Below are 18,838 nucleotides of genomic sequence, written 5' to 3'. Positions count from 1 at the left end.
TTTTGTGATGAAATTGATAGGATCTTAAATAACCATATATTGACAACCTTATTGGATAATGATATTGTGTGAATGACTGAAACTATATAAAATTCACTTGGGGGATGCTTTTTGAAAGTTTCCTAATTAGTGTTCATTCAGAGTAGAGTGGTGCTAGTACTTAAAATTTGTCTGTGGTTTGCTTCCAGTTCACAGATTTTTTGTTCCTATATTTTTGGTGTAATAAGCTAAGGAAATGATTATGTGCTTAGAATATTTTCAAATCTAATCATTATCAAAACTTGATAATGGGGGGTGGTAATAGGGGGTGGATGGGGGGAACACCCTTATGGGGGAGGGGGAGAGGATAGGGGTCTTATGGGCAAGAAACCAGGAAAGGGAATAATATTTGAAATGTAAATAAAGAAATATATTCAATAAAAAATAAATAAAACTGGAAATATTTGATAATAATTTAAAGGTCTATTTCAAATACCCAGGTGTATAGCAGATTGGGTATTAAAAAGAAATTATTTACCTTACTGGTCTGAAGAACATGCAGAAACTAAAATGCTTAGGTCACTTGAAACATACACATGATAATGTGCAGAAATACTGTGGCCCTTAAGTAGTTACACTGGAAGTGTCCCAGTGGGCTTTGTGAAGTAAGAATGTTGGAAAGGAGGGGAGACAGATTGGGAAGAATAAGAACATGTTTATTTGGGCGTTAGACAGTATTTGCTCAGGGCACATTTTAGGGTGTGTCTAATCCGTATTTCCAGTCTTCACTTGCAGGTCCGTTTGTTATTCATGTGTGCTAGGCACCAGCCTACTCTGGAGCCCACTGTTGTAAAGCAGTTTTCTTTTTACCTGAGGGCAAACCAGAATGTTAACTGTTCTGTACTTGTGTCTTTATCATTCACCAGTCCATAAAAAAGTACTACTTTCCAGAAGTGCTAAGAAAGGGAAGGAAAACTAATTGAAGTAGTTAGCAGATATAAACAGGCAGGTGAAGGGAAGTTAAACGGGAGATAGAGTGTTGTGGAAGTGGCTTGATCACATTAGTGTGTCAGTTTCCTGAGTTCTTCCTTAGTTGGTAATTAGTTTCTGAATCTTCACAATGAGTGTTATTATTCTAGCCTTTGTAATACACTTCTCTTTAAAGACTGATGTATCTCTAATATAGTCTATTAATTTGATTGTTTGTTTTCTAGGAATACAAGAATTTCCAGAAAATATTAAAAATTGTAAAGTTTTGACAGTTGTGGAGGCCAGTGTAAACCCTATTTCTAAGTAAGTCTTTCAGCTGAATTGTCAGCTGTCCTTTCACTATAACAATTAGAGAGCAACGACAGTTTTGCAGTAGAATATAGAATATTTCTTTAACTACTTTAACAAAAATTATCTGTCTTAAAGTTATACAGAGATTCAAGTTTGTTTGTTTCCTGCGTGCGTGCGTCTGTGTGTGTGAATGAATGTATATGAATAAGTGTTAGGTCTGCATGTATGTCTGTGTACCACATGGGTGCACTCTTACATGCACTGTGTGTGTATGCGTATGAAAAACTGGTGGGTGTTGCTTGTGTGTATGTCTGTGTACCATGTGTTTGCGTGGTACCTAAAGAGGCTAGAAGAGGGCTTTGAATCCTTGGAACTGAAGCAGTAGACACTTGTGAGCCACCTGAGGGTTCTGGGAATCAAACCTGGATTCTCTGGAAGAGCAGCCAGTACTGTTAACCCTAAGCCATCTCTCCAGCCCCACAGAGATTCCATTTTAGATACCTTCTAATAGTCATTCTGACCCATATACCTCAGATACAAATTTGAGATCTAAAGAGAGAATGTCAGTGCTTTAGATCTCACAGTCAGTGTAAAAAGTGAGACCAAAATTGGAACATGCCACCAGATGGTGCCCTTTCAAAACAAACTAAGAAAACTGAAGAGAAAGGCAGATAAGTAGTTACAGCATATACCCGAGGGTATGTGTTCTTTTATAATAGTAATGTCTGTAAACAAAGATTTTCATCATGAAAGCTGTTAAGTGTTACAAAGTTGAGATGTTAGTCTAGCAGTGAATAGAATGAAGCAGAGATTAGGACAACCATGTTGAAAGAATAACTAGAATACTTACTCCAGGAGAAGTTTTACCAGAACTTTATACTCCAGGAGAAGTTTTACCAGAACTTTACTTTGGTTGGTTTACTTGGTTTTGAAGATGGTGGGATATTATGAGGTAAAGGAAAAATAAACGAGTCAAAGTCTGATATATCTTACTGCATGGGGATTTTGTGCCTGTAATAATCCGGGACAAATATCGAAAGATGAAATAGATATACTTTTGGATTTTTTTCTCGCATCAAGTTTGACATCTGTAATTTGCTTTGTGAGCAGATGTGAATAGAAGTATAAAATAAATACAGGTTCTTACCTGACCTTAATCTATCATTTACCTGTTCAATTTCTTCTTTGCTCATTATGAAGCTCTACAACCTTAGTCATTTATATATTATATATAAAGGTTGAAACTGAAAATAATATAAACCCAGTGATTTTTAACTGTTGACTGTTTAATACTTAGGGACATTTAGCATTTTGGAGATTTTTCTTTTCCAGTGGGCATGTGAGTTTGTGAGTAGTGGTAGGGATGGGTGTGCGTGCGTGCGTGCGTGCGTGCGTGCGTGTGTGTGTATGTACTGATACTACTGCTATCTGAGTTTGTAGAGTCCAGGTTTATATGTATAGTTTAACATCCTATAGGACCAGTTTTCACAACAAAGACCCATATATCTTACTAGTAACCCTTTTAATTTATGTTGGATGAGATATATTAAAAGGTACTTGTTAATTCATAATTATGTTTGTGGCTCATTTTAAATGTAATATTATGTGCAGATTTATGATACTAAAACATTTTTCTTTTTACAAAGACATGCTGTTACTATTTTTACAACAGGGTAGGTTATTAGAAAAAAGCTTAATTTAAAGATAGCTAGTAGTAAAAGCATAACTATTATTTGTTGAGAAGCTATTTTATACAAATTCTGAGAAAGATTTTTGGCAAGAGACTGACATCTTAAACATGTACTTAATTTAATTTTTTTGTATTTTATATAGGCTCCCTGATGGGTTTTCTCAGCTGCTAAACCTAACCCAGTTATATCTGAATGATGCTTTCCTTGAATTCTTACCAGCTAATTTTGGCAGGTAAATTATAGATTATTTTGAAGACATTTATATTGTTAGCTTCTGTAACGTTCACACAATTTCAAAATAGTAACACATTAATTACAGTCCATAGGGATTTCTTTTGTAGTTTTTCCAAGCATATCAATTCTTGTAGTTCTTTTGAATTATTTCCACTCTGATTTACAACTCCAAATAAACAGTAAATGCCAGTTTAAAAAAAAAGCACTGTTTAAGCTGGCAAGATCAGATATTTCAACGTGAGCAGTGCATCTGTGTTTGAGACACTGAATGCTGGATTAGCATTTACAAAATTCTAAAGTGACTTAACAATTAGCTGTTTTCCTTTTGAGAATTAAACTTCTTAAGAAAGGGGTTCTCTTTCTGAGGTCTCTTTCATTTCTCTGGGCCCACTCTCAAGTGTCAGAGTAATTTTTCTTTATGATCCTTAATTTCCCTTAATTTATTTCTTCTTAGCCATTTGCATTGTTGTCTCATTATACTGAAGTGGTAAGTGGATTTGTAGGTTAGTTTTTTAGTAAAAGGCATACAATTTATTCTAGAATTGAAAATTAGGACTAAATACTTTGTCCCTTTGAAAATGTATTACAGTGGTCAGCCTGGGGCTGGTGAAAAGGACTCTGCAGGTGAAAGCCTTGCATCTTGAACCTGACCCTTGAAACCTTAAGATGGTGGAGAGAAAAAACTAACTGCATAAAGTTGTCCTTTGACTTCTATATTTGTGCTGTGGCACATGAGCACCCACACATACACATAATGCACATGCAGTAATTTAAAAAATGGTTTCTAAATTGCGCTCCACAGTTGTGGTAGTACTCATCTTTAATCCAAGCACTTCACAGGCAGAGGCAGGTGGATCTCTATAAGTTTGAGGCCAGCCTGATCTACAGATCAAGTTTCAGGACACCCAGTGCTGTCTCAACAACAACAAAAGAAAAGAAAAAGCAATAAAAAAGAAATTGAGCTCAATTTTTTCCTCACGCTTGTTCGTTTTGTTTTGCTCAAGATGGTAACCCCTGCTGGTGTGGGACTCTACGTAAATCATACTGCATTTGAACTCACAGACCCGTCCACCTGCCTGTGCCTCCAGAGTGCTGGGATTAAAGGATACCTAGCTCTATTAAAATTCTTTCCCCTCCTTTCACAATCAACTTGCTTTACATGTAGTTAATTACACAGTTAACTTTCAAATGTGGCACTTGTTAATGCAATGCCTTGTATTTGATTGTTTTGTCTTTATCTGTTCTTTATTTTACAGATTAACTAAACTCCAGATACTAGAACTTAGAGAAAATCAGTTGAAAATGTTGCCTAAGTAAGTCAGTGTGTGGCTTTTCCAAATCCAGTTAAGACTTTTTCATTTTATTTAAAATACAAGTATGTTATTTTGGAAGACATGTTTTTATATAATTCTTTGTATTAAATATAAAAAGGTATGAGTTTGTTGGTATTAAGTATGGTAGTATGATAACACTGACCTTTACTTCTTTGAACCACAGTCTTACATATGACACAGAAAATCTAATATTAAGAAAATGTGAGGGGTTGGGATTTAGCTCAGTGGTAGAGCGCTTGCCTAGCAAGCGCAAGGCCCTGGGTTCGGTCCCCAGCTCCGGAAAAAAGAAAAAAAAAAAGAAGAAGAAGAAGAAAATATGAGTTTCAGACAGATTCTGTGGTAGAGCTCATGGTCATTATTCACACTGATTCATGAAAGATGTCCTTGTGAGGTTTTGTAACTGCATGTCTTTTTAGGGTTCTATTGCTGTGAAGAGACACCATGCTAGGGCAACTATCATTCATAAAGCATTAATTAGGACTGGCTTACAGTTTCTGAGGTTCAGTCCATTAACCTCATGGTGGGAAACCTGGCAGTGTCCAGGCAGACATGGTGCTGGAGGAGCCAAGAATTCTGCATCTTAATCCAAAGGCAGCCATGAGGAGGCTCTCATTCCATACTGGGCAGAGCCTGAGCATAGGAGACCTCAAAGCCTGCCCTCACAGTGGCACACTGCCTCCAGCAAGACCACACCTTCTCATAGCGCCACTAGCTGTGGGCAAAGCATTCAAACACATGAGTCTTTGGAGGCCAAACCTATTCAACCCACCATACTACAGAACTTTTTATATGACTTTATAGTCTTGTAAAACTAGAAAGTAGTGATTGGTTCTCTAATACAAGCTAACATCAAGAACTTACAGATTCTTAACAAATAGTAATATTAAATCATTTAAAAGAACTTTTTAAAAATTTTTTTTCTTGGATATTTTATGTATTTACATTTCAAATGTTATCCCTTTTCCCCCCCTCTTTGATACCCTCTCCCCCCTCCTCCTGCTTCTATGAGGATGCTCCCACTCCCATCCACCCACTCCAACCTCAATGCCCTGGTATTACCCTACATTGGGGAAAGAAGTCTTCACAGGACCAAGGGCTTTTCCTCCTATTGATGATGGACAATGCCATCCTCTGCTACATATGTGGCTTAAGTCATGGGTCTCTCCATGTGTATTCATTGGTTAGTGGTTTAGTTTCTGGAGTTCTGGTGGGGTCTGGTTGGTAAGACAGAACTTCTAATTCAAAATAGATTGTGGTCTGTGGCCATTTACTAAACAAATAGAATTTTGAATGCATCACTAAAAAGTTTAATAGTCTGTGGTTAAACATGAATTACCATACATATTTACAAATAAAATTTTAGAAGAACATATCCACAGCTGTTACATTTTCTCTAGCTGTTCTTGCTTTATATTAAATATTAAATAATTTTAATGTATCTTTTTTCTGTTATCTTCTTCTCTGATTAACATGTACACATGCATGTATGTCAACTATATGATTATATGTCTTTGAGAGCAGAGACCACACTTAATTTTAATTACAAGTGACTATATTAAGCCTAGTGGTTTGCTTTATTATGTAGAACTTTGTAGTCATACTGATAAGTATAAATTAGAAAATCATATTATGATTTTATGAGGTATATATTACTGATTTGGTACTGGCTTAGTTCAAAGCTTTTCTGGGTATGAAGGGTATGAAAAGGCTAAAAAATTGTTTATTGTAGTAGCAAATGACAGGAAGGTAGCTTTCTTTCACTGTGACAGAATGCCTGGTTAAAAAAAAATTTTTTTTTTTGCTTTATTCAAGTATTTTTATCATAGTAATGAGAAACACAGCTAATACGGACACTTTCAACCCCAAAACTTTAAAAGAGAAGTGCAGTTTCAATTTATTGCCCTTTGTCTTTGTCTCTTTGTCTCTCGTGTGTGTGTGTGTGTGTGTGTGTGTGTGTGTGTGTGTGTGTGTGTGTGTGTGTGTGCGCGCGCGCGCGCTCATGCCATGATTTGATTGTTAAAGTCAGGAGACCACTTACCAGAGTCTGTTCCTTTTCATTCGCCATGTGGGCTCTGGGAATCAGTCTCAAGAGTCACATGTGGTGAGTGTCTTCCTTCTGACATCTTATTGCCCTGATGTAGACTTTCAGGAAAGGTCTATTTCAGGAAAGGTCATGATGTCCAGTGTTTCTTGTAGTTGGCTGATCCCTGGCTTTTGACACTCTAGTGAGGTAGAGAAAAGTGATCACTGTGTGACATTTTGGAAGGAAAGAGAAAAGCATGAGTCAGGTGGTCAAGTTCCTATGGCCCCTTCTTTACCCTCCCCTGGTCTAGCTTTCTAACACTGGACTGCTTTCCTATGGGTTCCACCACTTTTGTGTATACTACAGGCTAGGGACCACGTCTGTAACATGTCTTCACAGGGATGTAGAAGATGCAAGCTGTAGCCTCCAGACCTTTTGATGCCATAGGCAACTCAGTGAACTTGAACTCTTCAGAGAGTCATGCAGCCATATAAATGACTTTAATACAGTTTTTTTCTTATTTTAGAAAACAGTATAACTAAAATTAATCTATAACTTATAAGGTATAAATACAGAGGCCATGTTTTAAATATTAAATATATATGGGCATTTAGATTGTGTGACCAGATTTAAATTTTAGAAAGCAACCATGTATGCATGTGTGCATATGTGGGTAGAATGAGAAGGAGTCAGTTCTCTCCTAGGAATAAAACTAAGACTGTAAGACTTAGCAGCAAGCATCTTTATCCACTGATCCATCTTGCAAACTCTAGATTTGTGTGTGATTAAAACAGTGGGAAAACTTGTTTTACATGTACAGTTAAGTGAAATAATACTGCCTGGAGGATTCTGAAGGGCACTGATAGATAAGTTCTGAGGAGCAGTCTAATTTCTCCTTGAATTAGGCAGCATTTCTTATTCGAGTATGCAATTTTTCCCCTGAGGTTTCTGAAATATACAAATAGAACCAAGGTTGCTCAGATCAGAAACTAAATGCTGATTACTTGTAATGGATTTTTTTCTTTTTGTCATCTACCTATATTATTCTTCATTTTTAAATTTGCTTTGAACTGTTTCCAGGACACTATCAGTGATTGAGCTTTTCCAATACTTTGCTTTTTATTTTGTACCCTGGCCCAAGAGTAGGTTACATTTCTTCAAGCTGCCCAACTGTTTACTGTGTATTTAATTGCTACAAGTAAATTTCTGTCATTTTGTCAGTTTGACAATATCAAAACAAGAATGTGTGTCTGTGTTCTTTCAATTATTTCTCTTAACAACCTGCTTCACTTTTCTCATACCCCCATCTAGCTTTATAATAGTTGGAAGATATCCACTTGATAACAGCATGTGACTTTATACATTTGATAAAGATCCTGGAAATTGTTGTATTTTAGGAAGGAAATTAGAACTAATAGGCTTCATAGACAAAGATGGACATGAATAAGGGAAATAAAACTGTACTTCCTTCCACACGTTAGGCACTCTTATGTAATCTTTAACAAAGTCACTTTTATGTAAAAGTCACTTTTTTTCAAATTGTGAAATGAATTAAAGAAGTTGTGATTGAATGCCATGTTTAAAATATTCAGATTGGAGAAAAGTGTCTTTATTCAGTTTGGACCCATGACATAATTGCACTACATTTGCTGTGTGTGTTGTTAACGTTCTTCTTTCTTCTTTTCTCCCTCCCTCCCTCCGCCATCTCTCTTCTTTCTTTTTTATTTTTACAAAAATGTCCATTAGTTTATTGATCATATTATTCAAATCATTGCTATAATTTTTCCATGTTATCACTACATGCCTAAACATCCTTTTTTATTGAATAGTTTATGTATTTACATTTCAAATGTTATCCCCTTTGCGGTTCACCCCTCTCAAATCCTCCCTCCCTCTGCTTCTGGTAAGTTGCTCCCCCTCCCACCCACCCACTCCAACCTGAACACCCTGGCATTCCCCTACACTGGGGAAATGAGCATTCTCAGGCCCAAGGGCGTCTCCTACTGTTGATGCCAGACAATGCCATCCTCTGCTACATATGCTGCTGGAGCCATAGGTCCATCCCTGTGTACTCTTGGGATGATGGTTTAGACCCTGGGAGTTCTGGGAGATCTGGATGGTTGATAATTGTTTTTCTTCTTATGGGGTTGCAAACCCCTTCAGCTCCTTGAGTCCTTTCTCTAACTCCTCCATTGAGTTCCCTGTGCTCAGTCTGATGGTTAGCCGCAAGCATCCTCATCTGTATTAGTAACGCTGTGGCAGAGCCTCTCAGAAGACATCCATATCAGATTCTTGTCAGGAAGTATTTCTTGGCATCAGCAAAAATGACTGGAGCTGCTTATGGGATAGATCCCCCAGATGGGGCAGTCTCTGGATGGCATTTCCTTCAGTCTCTGGTCCACTCTATGTCCTTGTATTTCCTCTCATGAGTATATTGTTTCCCCTTCTAAGAAGGACCAAAGCATCTACATTTTGGTCTTAATCTTTGTCTTGAGCTTCATATGGTCTGAAAATTGTATCCTAGGTATTCGGAACTTTTTGGATAATATCCACTCATCAGTGAGTGCATACAATGTGTGTTTTTTGTGACTGGGTTACCTCATTCAGGATGATATTTTCTAGATCCATCTATTTGCCTATGAATTTCATGAAGTCATTGTTTTTAATAGCTGAGTAGTATTCCGTTGTGTAAATGTAGCACATTTTCAGTATCCATTCCACTGTTGAAGGACATTTGGGTTCTTTCCAGCTTCTGGCTATTATAAATTAGGCTGCTATGAACATAGTAGAGTATGTGTCCTTGTTATATGTTGGGGCATCTTTTGGGTATATGCCCAGGAGAGGTATAGCTGGGTCCTCAGGTAGTACTATGTTCAGTATTCTGAGGAACTGCCAGACTGATTTCGGGAGTGGTTGTACCAGTTTGCAATCCCACCAACAATGAAGGAGTGTTCTTCTTTCTCTCCATCCTTGCCAGCATCTTCTGTCACCTGAGGTTTTTTTTGTCCCCCCCCCCCCCCCCCGAGCTGGGGACCGAACCCAGGGCCTTGCGCTTCCTAGGCAAGCGCTCTACTACTAAACTAAATCCCCAACCCCAGTCACCTGAGTTTTTGATCTTAGCCATTCTCACTGTTATGAGGTGGAATCTCAGGAATGTTTTGATTTTCAGTTCCCTGATGAAGGATGTTGAACATTTCTTTAGGTGCATCTTGGCCATACAATAGTCCTCAGTTGAGAATTCTTTGTTTAGCTCTGTACCCCATTTTTAATAGGGTTATATGACTCTCTAGAGTCTTAACTTCTTGAGATCTTTGTATATATTGGATATTAGTCCCGTATCAGATGCAGGATTGGTAAAGATCTTTTCCCAATCTGTTGGTTGCTGTTTTGTCCTATAGACAATGTCCTTTTGCGTTACAGAAGCTTTGCAATTTTATGAGGTCCCATTTGTCGATTCTTGATCTTAAATTGTAAGCCATTGGTGTTCTGTTCAGGAAATTTTCCCCTGTGCCCATGTGTTCAAGGCTTTTCCCCCACTTTCTCTTCTATTAGTTTCAGTGTATCTGGTTTAATGTGGAGGTCCTTGATCCACTTGGACTTAAGGTTTGTACGGGGTTATAAGAATGGATCGATTTGCATTCTTCTACATGTTGCCCTCCAGTTGAACCAGCACCATTTGCTGAAAATGCTGTCTGTTTTCCATTGGATGGTTTTGGCTCCTTTGTCAAAAATCAAGTGACCATAGGTGTGTGGGTTCATTTCTGGGTCTTCAATTCTATTCCATTGGTCTATCTGTCTGTCTCTGTACCAATACCATACAGTTTTTATCACTACTGCTCTGTAATACTGCTTGAGTTCAGGGATAGTGATTCCCCTGAAGTCCTTTTATTGTTGAGGATAGTTTTTGCTTTCCTGGGTTTTTTGTTATTCCAAATGAATTTGCAAATTGCAGATTGTTAATTTTATATCCACCCACTTTGCTGAAGTTTTTTATCAGGTTTGGGAATTCTCTCATGGAAATTTTGGGGTCACTTAAGTATAGTATATCATTTGCAAATAGTGTTATTTTGACCTCTTCCTTTCTAATATATATTCTTTTGACCTCTGTTGGTTGTGTAATTGCTCTGCTAGGACTTGGAGTCCTATATTGAGTAGGTAGGGTGAGAGTGAACAGCCTTGTTTAGTCTCTGATTTTAGTGGGATTGCTTCACATTTTTCTCCATTAAGATTGATATTGGCTACTGGTTTGCTGTATATTGTTTTTACTATGTTTAGATATGGGCCTTGAATTCCTGATCTTTTCAAGACTTTTTAACAAGAAGGAGTGTTGGTTTTTGTCAAATGCTTTCTCAGCATCTAATGAAGTTATCATGTGTTTTTTTTTTTCCTTTGAGTCTGTTATATAATGGATTACATTGATGGATTTATGTATGTTGAACCATCCCTGCATCTCTTGGTTGAAGCCTATTTGATCATGGTGAATGATTGTTTTGATGTGTTCTTGGATTTGGTTTGCAAGAATTTTATTGAGTATTTTTGCATCGAAATTCATAAGGGAAATTGGTCTGAAGTTCTCTTTCTTTGTTGGGTCTTTGTGTGGTTTAGGTATGAGCGTAATTGTGGCTTCATAGAAGGAATTGAGTAGTGCTCCATCTCTTTCTATTTTGTGGAATAGTTAGGATAGTATTGGATGAGGTCTTCTATGAAGGTCTGATAGAATTCTGCACTGAACCCATCTGGTCCTGGGCTCTTTTTTGTTGGGAGACTTTTAATAACTGCTTCTATTTCTTTAGGAGTTATGGGATTGTTTAGATGGTTTATCTGTTCCTGATTTAACTGCGGTACCTGGTATTTGTCTAGAAAATTGTCCATTTCCTCCACAGATTTTCCAGTTTTGTTGAATATAGACATAGGATCTAATGATTTTTTTTTAATTTCGTCAGATTCTGTTGTTATATTTCTCTTTTCATTTCTGATTTTGTTAATTTGGGTACACTCTCTGTGCCCTCTGGTTAGTCTGGCTGAGGGTTTATCTATCTTGTTTATATTTCTCAAAAAATTAGCTCCTAGTTTTGTTGATTCTTTGTATAGTTCCTTTTGTTTCTACTTGGTTGATTTTAGCTCTGAGTTTGATTAGTTCTTGCTGTCTACTCCTCTTGGGTGTGTTTGCTTCTTTTTGTTTTAGAGCCTTCAGTTGTGCTATCAAGCTGTTATTGTATCCCCAGTCTCTTTTTGCAGACCCTCAGAGCTATGAGTTTTCCTATTAGCACTGCTTTCATTGTGTCTCATAAATTTGGGTATGTTGTGCCTTCATTGTCATTAAATTCTAAAAAGTCTCTAGTCATCATTGAGTAGAGCATTGTTCAGCTTCCATGTATGTGTGGGCTTACTGTTGTACTGTTTTGATTTTATTGAAGGTCAGCTTTAGACCCCCCAGTTTAGGGGAATGTCAGGACTGGGAGGCACAAACAGGTGGGTAGATGGGTTGGGCAACACCCTCAATGAAGAAGTGGGAAGGATGATAGGATAGGGTGTTTATGGACAGGAAACTGGGAAAGGAGATAACATTTGAAATGTAAATAAATTTTTAAAAATCCAATTTAAAATGTTAAAAAGAAGAAGGGGCAGTCCATCACTGGAAGGAGTGGAATAATTGGGATTTTTACCTCAACATGCATTGTAATTTTGCTCAAGACATTTTCTTTTCATAAGTTTCTAGGTCTTGTGACCACCCCTACCTAGAAAAATTATGGGAAGTGTTAGTTTTATTTTTACTGTCCAAGTAAAATTGGTGGGTGCAGTTTCCATCCCTCCACTTTAACTTGCAATCCAGGGAGATCTTTGTTTGGTAGCCATGTTATCCACCATAACCAATTTCACTACATCCCTGGGCTCTGTCCAATGGATACACCAGCATTTGGCAACTAAAAATGTCTCTAGAAATTAACAAATGTCTCCCAAGGAGTCAAAAATGCTCTCAGGTATTACCAGTCTAATAAAGAATATTAAAATTAATAAAAAAGGAAGAAGGTCAGCCTTACTTAGTCCATGGTGATCTGATAGGATGCATGGGATTATTCTAGTCGTCCTGCATCTGGTGAGGCCTGTTTTGTGACTGAGATTATTTGGTCAGTTTTGGAGAACTTACCATGAGGTGCTGAGAAGACGATTTATTCTTATCCTAGTAAGAGCACCAGTGGAAGGGGAAGCCATGGGTCCTGCTAAGACTGAACCCCCAGTGAACTAGACTGTTGTGGGGAGGGCGGCAATGGGGGGAGGTTGGGGAGGGGAACACCCATAAGGAAGGGGAGGGGGGAGGGGGATGTTTGCCCGGAAACCGGGAAAGGGAATAACACTCGAAATGTATATAAGAAATACTCAAGTTAATTAAAAAAAAAAAGATTTATTCCTTTGTTTTAGGATGAAATGTTCTATAAATAATTGTTAAATCCATTTTGTTAATAACTTCTGTTAGTTTCTTTGTGTCTCTGTTTAGTTTGTTTCTGTGATCTGTCCATTGATGACAGCAGGGTGTTGAAATCTCCCACTATTATTGTGTGAGGTGCAGTGTGTGCTTTGAGCTTTAGTAAGGTTTCTTTTATGAATGTAGGTGCCCTCGCATTTGGTGCATAGATATTCAGGATTGAAACTTCATCTTGGTGGATTTTTGCCTTTGATGAATGTGAAGTGTCCTTCCTTCTTTGATGACTTTTGGTTAAAAGTTGATTATATTCAATATTAGAATGGCTACTCCAGCTTGCTTCTTGGGAACATTTGCTTGGAAAATTGTTTTCTAGCCTTTTACTCTGAAGTAGTGTCTGTCTTTTTCTCTGAGGTGTGTTTCCGGTATGCAGCAAAATGCTGGGTCCTGTTTACACATCCAGTTTGTTAGTCTCTATCTTTTTATTGGGGAATTGAATCCATTGTTGTTGACAGATATTAAGGAATAGTGATTGTTGTTTCCTGTTATTTTTGTTGTTAAAGATGGAATTATGTTTGTGTAGCTCTCTTTTTTTGGTTCAGTTGCAAGGAGATTGCTTTCTTGGTTTTTCTAGGATGTAGTTTCCCTCCATGTGTTGGAATTTTCCATCTATTATCCTTTGTAGGGTGGATTTGTGGAAAGACATTCTTTTCTTGAAAGCTGGAAAAATATATTAATAGAGTTTATTGTTTATTCTTACATACTTTAAAAAATGTTCAGGTCCCTTTGTTTTTAAGATTTTGTTTCCAATACAATAAAATTTGAAAGTCTAATACTAATGGTAGCTCAATGAACTTGTCATATTACTTTATCTCATGCTGCGAAATCTTAGTGTGTAAGAAGCACACTTCTTGTGTGAAATGTGATAGTGCCTAAGTGTATACAAAGAGTTGTTTTTCTAATTAAGCAATTCCTAACATAAATATACATTTGAATGAATTTTCAGTTAATTTTGTTTAAAACATTTTTTGTCATAGAAATAAAATTATGGCATAATTTCCTTCATTTCAGAATCTGCATTTTTCTAATTTATTTTTAATTTGTTTTTAGATTTATTTATTTTATTTAATGTATGAATGTTTTGTCTGAATGTACCTGGTGCCTGCAGAGGTCAGGCATGGCAGCAGGTCCATGAAAACTGGAATTAGGTATGATTGTGAGCCACTGCAGAGTTGCTGAGAACTGACTGTAGATTTCCTAAAACAAATCCCCTGCTGTTGCTTTAATTTTTTTTTTAAATTTTATTTATTCATTTATTATATATGAGTACACTGTAGCTGTCTTCAGACATACCAGAAGAGGGCATCGGATCTCATTACAGATGGTTGTGAGCCACCATGTGGTTGCTGGGATTTGAACTCAGGACCTCTGGAAGAGCAGTCGGTGCTCTTAACCACTGAGCCATCTCTCCAGCCCTGTTGCTTTAATTTTAATTTTTTTTTTTTTGGTTCTTTTTTTTTTTCGGAGCTGGGGACTGAACCCAGGGCCTTGCGCTTAATTTTAATTTTTTTACAAAGAAATATTAACCTCTTGGGTGAATGTTGAACATGATATATTATTGCTTTAACTTATAATTTTTTCTTATTAGATGTACCCATCTTATGTGTGAGTGTTTTTGCCTGGATGTATAAGTGTGCACCATATAAGTATGTTTGGTTCCTGTGGAGTTCAGAAGTAGGCATTGGATACCCTGGAACTATAGTTGTGAATGGTTGTGAACTACCATGTGAGTGCTAAGAATTGAACCCCTAGTCCTCTTGGGGAAGAGCAAGTACTTACAAGCATTGTACCATCTCTACAACCCGTGTTGCTTTAATTTAACGTAGTATCTAATTCTGCTTGTATTCTTAACAAAACCTTTGAAAGTTTTCTCCATTATATGGGTATGTTTTAAACCATGAGATTTGAAAGTGTCTGTTTTGTTGATATTTCTGTATGATTAATTCTTTGTTACTTTGTCAATAGAACCATGAATAGACTGACCCAGCTGGAAAGACTGGATTTGGGAAGTAATGAATTCACAGAAGTGGTAAGTCCTCTAAGTTTCACTGGCCATAAGTCCAGCCTTTGATCAGGAGTACAATGTGCAAATGATAATATTTCTGGTAAAAATTAGGTGAAACTGCCCAGTTCTTTTTTTAAAAATCTTAACCCGAACTCTTTAAGTCCAGTAAAAAAAAAATAACCAAAGAATAATCTGACAAATGGTTTGACAAAATAGGAAATTGATGAGAAGTCTGTGGAAGAGATAATAAAAATGTTTTTATGTTAGTAGAAAATCTGACAGCTTACAAGTGGGTGGGGGAAACCCATCAAATGTGCCTTATGTTACACAGCTCCTAGTTTTGTTTTCTTTTGTTTTGTTTTGTTTTTTTTTTATTAACTTGAGTGTTTCTTATTTACATTTCGAGTGTTATTCCCTTTCCCGGTCTCCGGACAAACATCCCCCTAATCCCTCCCCCTCCCCTTCCTTATGGGTGTTCCCCTCCCCATCCTCCCCCCATTGCCGCCATCCCCCCATAGTCTAGTTCACTGGGGGTTCAGTCTTAGCAGGACCCAGGGCTTCCCCTTCCACTGGTGCTCTTACTAGGATATTCATTGCTATCTATGAGGTCAGAGTCCAGGGTCAGTCCATGTATAGTCTTTAGGTAGTGGCTTAGTCCCTGGAAGCTCTGGTTGCTTGACATTGTTGTTCATAAGGGGTCTTGAGCTCCTTCAAGCTCTTTGAGTTCTTTCTCTGATTCCTTCAACAGGGGTCCCGTTCTCAGTTCAGTGGTTTGCTGCTGGCATTCGCCTCTGTATTTGCTGTATTCTGGCTGTGTCTCTCAGGAGCGATCTACATCCGGCTCCTGTCGGTCTGCACTTCTTTGCTTCATCCATCTTGTCTAATTGGATGGCTGTATATGCATGGGCCACATGTGGGGCAGGCTCTGAATGGGTCTTCCTTCTGTGTCTGTTTTAATCTTTGCCTCTCTATTCCCTGCCAAGGGTATTCTTGTTCCCCTTTTAAAGAAGGAGTGAAGCATTCACATTTTGATCATCCGTCTTGAGTTTCATTTGTTCTAGGCAGCTAGGGTAATTCAAGCATTTGGGCTAATAGCCACTTATCAATGAGTGCATACCATGTGTGTTTTTCTGTGATTGGGTTACCTCACTCAGGATGATATTTTCCAGTTCCAACCATTTGCCTACGAATTTCATAAAGTCACTGTTTTTGATAGCTGAGTAATATTCCATTGTGTAGATGTACCACATTTTCTGTATCCATTCCTCTGTTGAAGGGCATCTGGGTTCTTTCCAGCTTCTGGCTATTATAAATAAGGCTGCTATGAACATAGTGGAGCACGTGTCTTTTTTATATGTTGGGGCATCTTTTGGGTATATGCCCAAGAGAGGTATAGCTGGATCCTCAGGCAGTTCAATGTCCAATTTTCTGAGGAACCTCCAGACTGATTTCCAGAATGGTTGTACCAGTCTGCGATCCCACCAACAATGGAGGAGTGTTCCTCTTTCTCCGCATCCTCTCCAGCATCTGCTGTCACCTGAGTTTTTGATCTTAGCCATTCTCACTGGTGTGAGGTGAAATCTCAGGGTTGTTTTGATTTGCATTTCCCTTATGACTAAAGATGTTGAACATTTCTTTAGGTGTTTCTCAGCCATTCGGCATTCCTCAGCTGTGAATTCTTTGTTTAGCTCTGAACCCCATTTTTTTTTTTGGTTCTTTTTTTCGGAGCTGGGGACCGAACCCAGGGCCTTGCGCTTCCTAGGTAAGCGCCTGAACCCCATTTTTTAATAGGGTTATTTGTCTCCCTGCGGTCTAACTTCTTGAGTTCTTTGTATATTTTGGATATAAGGCCTCTATCTGTTGTAGGATTGGTAAAGATCTTTTCCCAATCTGTTGGTTGCTGTTTTGTCCTAACCACAGTGTCCTTTGCCTTACAGAAGCTTTGCAGTTTTATGAGATCCCATTTGTCGATTCTTGATCTTAGAGCATAAGCCATTGGTGTTTTGTTCAGGAAATTTTTTCCAGTGCCCATGTGTTCCAGATGCTTCCCTAGTTTTTCTTCTATTAGTTTGAGTGTATGTGGTTTGATGTGGACGTCCTTGATCCACTTGGACTTAAGCTTTGTACAGGGTGATAATAGATCGATCTGTATTCTTCTACATGCTGACCTCCAGTTGAACCAGCACCATTTGCTGAAAATGCTATCTTTTTTCCATTTTATGGTTTTGGCTCCTTTGTCAAAAATCAAGTGCCCATAGGTGTGTGGGTTCATTTCTGGGTCTTCAATTCTGTTCCATTGGTCTATCTGTCTGTCTCTGTACCAATACCATGCAGTTTTTAATCACTATTGCTCTGTAATACTGCTTGAGTTCAGGGATAGTGATTCCCCCTGAAGTCCTTTTATTGTTGAGGATAGCTTTAGCTATCCTGGGTTTTTTGTTATTCCAGATGAATTTGCAGATTGTTCTGTCTAACTCTTTGAAGAATTGGATTGGTATTTTGATGGGGATTGCATTGAATCTGTAGATCGCTTTTGGTAGAATGACCATTTTTACTATATTAATCCTGCCAATCCATGAGCATGGGAGATCTTTCCATCTTCTGAGGTCTTCTTCAATTTCTTTCTTCAGAGTCTTGAAGTTCTTATTGTACAGATCTTTTACTTGCTTGGTTAAAGTCACACCGAGGTAGTTTTACTTACTGCTTAAAAAGGAAATTATTGAGGGTAAACTACTAGTTTTGACTTTGCCTTGAGATCTGTCAGTTGAATTTGTTCTTTGTATTCTAAGTGAATCTGAAAGGAATGGCAAAAGTATGCAGTGTTTGTATTTAAGTAGGTTTTAAAAAATAGCTGAGAAAATAAGCCAGGTGCCTTTAAAAAAAAAAGGTATTTAATAACTGTAATTCACAGTTTTCAAACAATAGTGTCAAGAACAAGAATCTCTCTTGTGCGTTTTGTGCATTTTAACAATAGTCGGTAAAATACCAGGATATTTGGAATACCTTATACTTTCTCTGAAGTACTTTTGCATAATATATTTTAATTCATAATTTTATATGTATGGATGTTTTGCTTTTGTGTGTGTGTCTGTACACCACTGTGTGCCTGGCTTCTGAAGAGACTAAGCTAGAATGCAGGATGCTGGATCCCCTGGGACTGGACTTATGGATATTTATGAGCCAGCATGCTCTGGAAATGGAACTCAGGTCCTCTGAAAGAGCAGCAGTTTTCTTAACCACTGAGCCATACACTTTTACTACCTATCCACTGGTCTAGCCTACTCTTTCATATTCTAACTGAAGATGATTTGTGATTTTTTTTCTATATTTGCAAAGGCACACTTAATGTAAAGTGCATGCTGTGCTCCCTAAGTTATCCTTTTCGTCCTTGTTTTGTGAGTCCTATTAGCTTTCAGAATCATCCTTTGAAAAAAAAGAATTTGTATAAATGTCACAGTCAGAATAACAAAACAGTATTTGGAAGATAGGCCAGGTAGTCTACACCAGTAATCCCACCACATGGGAGTACAGCTAAACAAAAATCAATCCCCTAACACTTACTACTGCTAGAATTAACAATGGTAAAAAAACCTTCTATAAAAGTGAAGTATTTTTTAACTGAAGTTACAGCTTAAAACTTACCTGTATTTGTTAATAATAAATAAGAACTATATGAATTTAAAGTATGACTCGTGCCGTTCATGATCATATTCTTTTCCATTGCATACGTAATGATTATATGTGGGTCTTTGGGCTAAGGGACATATAACTTCAAGGGGTTGTACAATCCAGTGTACATAGAACAAGATA

General features: G+C 37.6%; 1 protein-coding gene across 13 annotated transcripts in view; it reads left to right on the top strand.

Annotated features, from left to right (window-relative positions):
• Erbin (erbb2 interacting protein) overlaps positions 1 to 18,838 on the top strand; it is a 102,186-nt gene that overhangs the window by 44,987 nt on the left and 38,361 nt on the right. For 12 of the 13 annotated variants that reach the window (NM_001427815.1, XM_063282246.1, XM_063282245.1 and 9 more), the window contains 4 exons: positions 1,194 to 1,272; positions 3,094 to 3,183; positions 4,442 to 4,498; positions 14,989 to 15,052. In NM_001427815.1, coding sequence (NP_001414744.1) covers positions 1,194 to 1,272; positions 3,094 to 3,183; positions 4,442 to 4,498; positions 14,989 to 15,052 — 290 coding nt within the window. The remainder of the gene's footprint in view (positions 1 to 1,193; positions 1,273 to 3,093; positions 3,184 to 4,441; positions 4,499 to 14,988; positions 15,053 to 18,838) is intronic. The other variant, XM_063282247.1, reaches the window with a different exon arrangement.

The sequence above is a fragment of the Rattus norvegicus genome, chromosome 2 (genome assembly GCF_036323735.1).
Source record: "Rattus norvegicus strain BN/NHsdMcwi chromosome 2, GRCr8, whole genome shotgun sequence".
NCBI lineage: Eukaryota > Metazoa > Chordata > Mammalia > Rodentia > Muridae > Rattus > Rattus norvegicus.
This window is presented reverse-complemented; position numbering and strand designations above follow the sequence as displayed.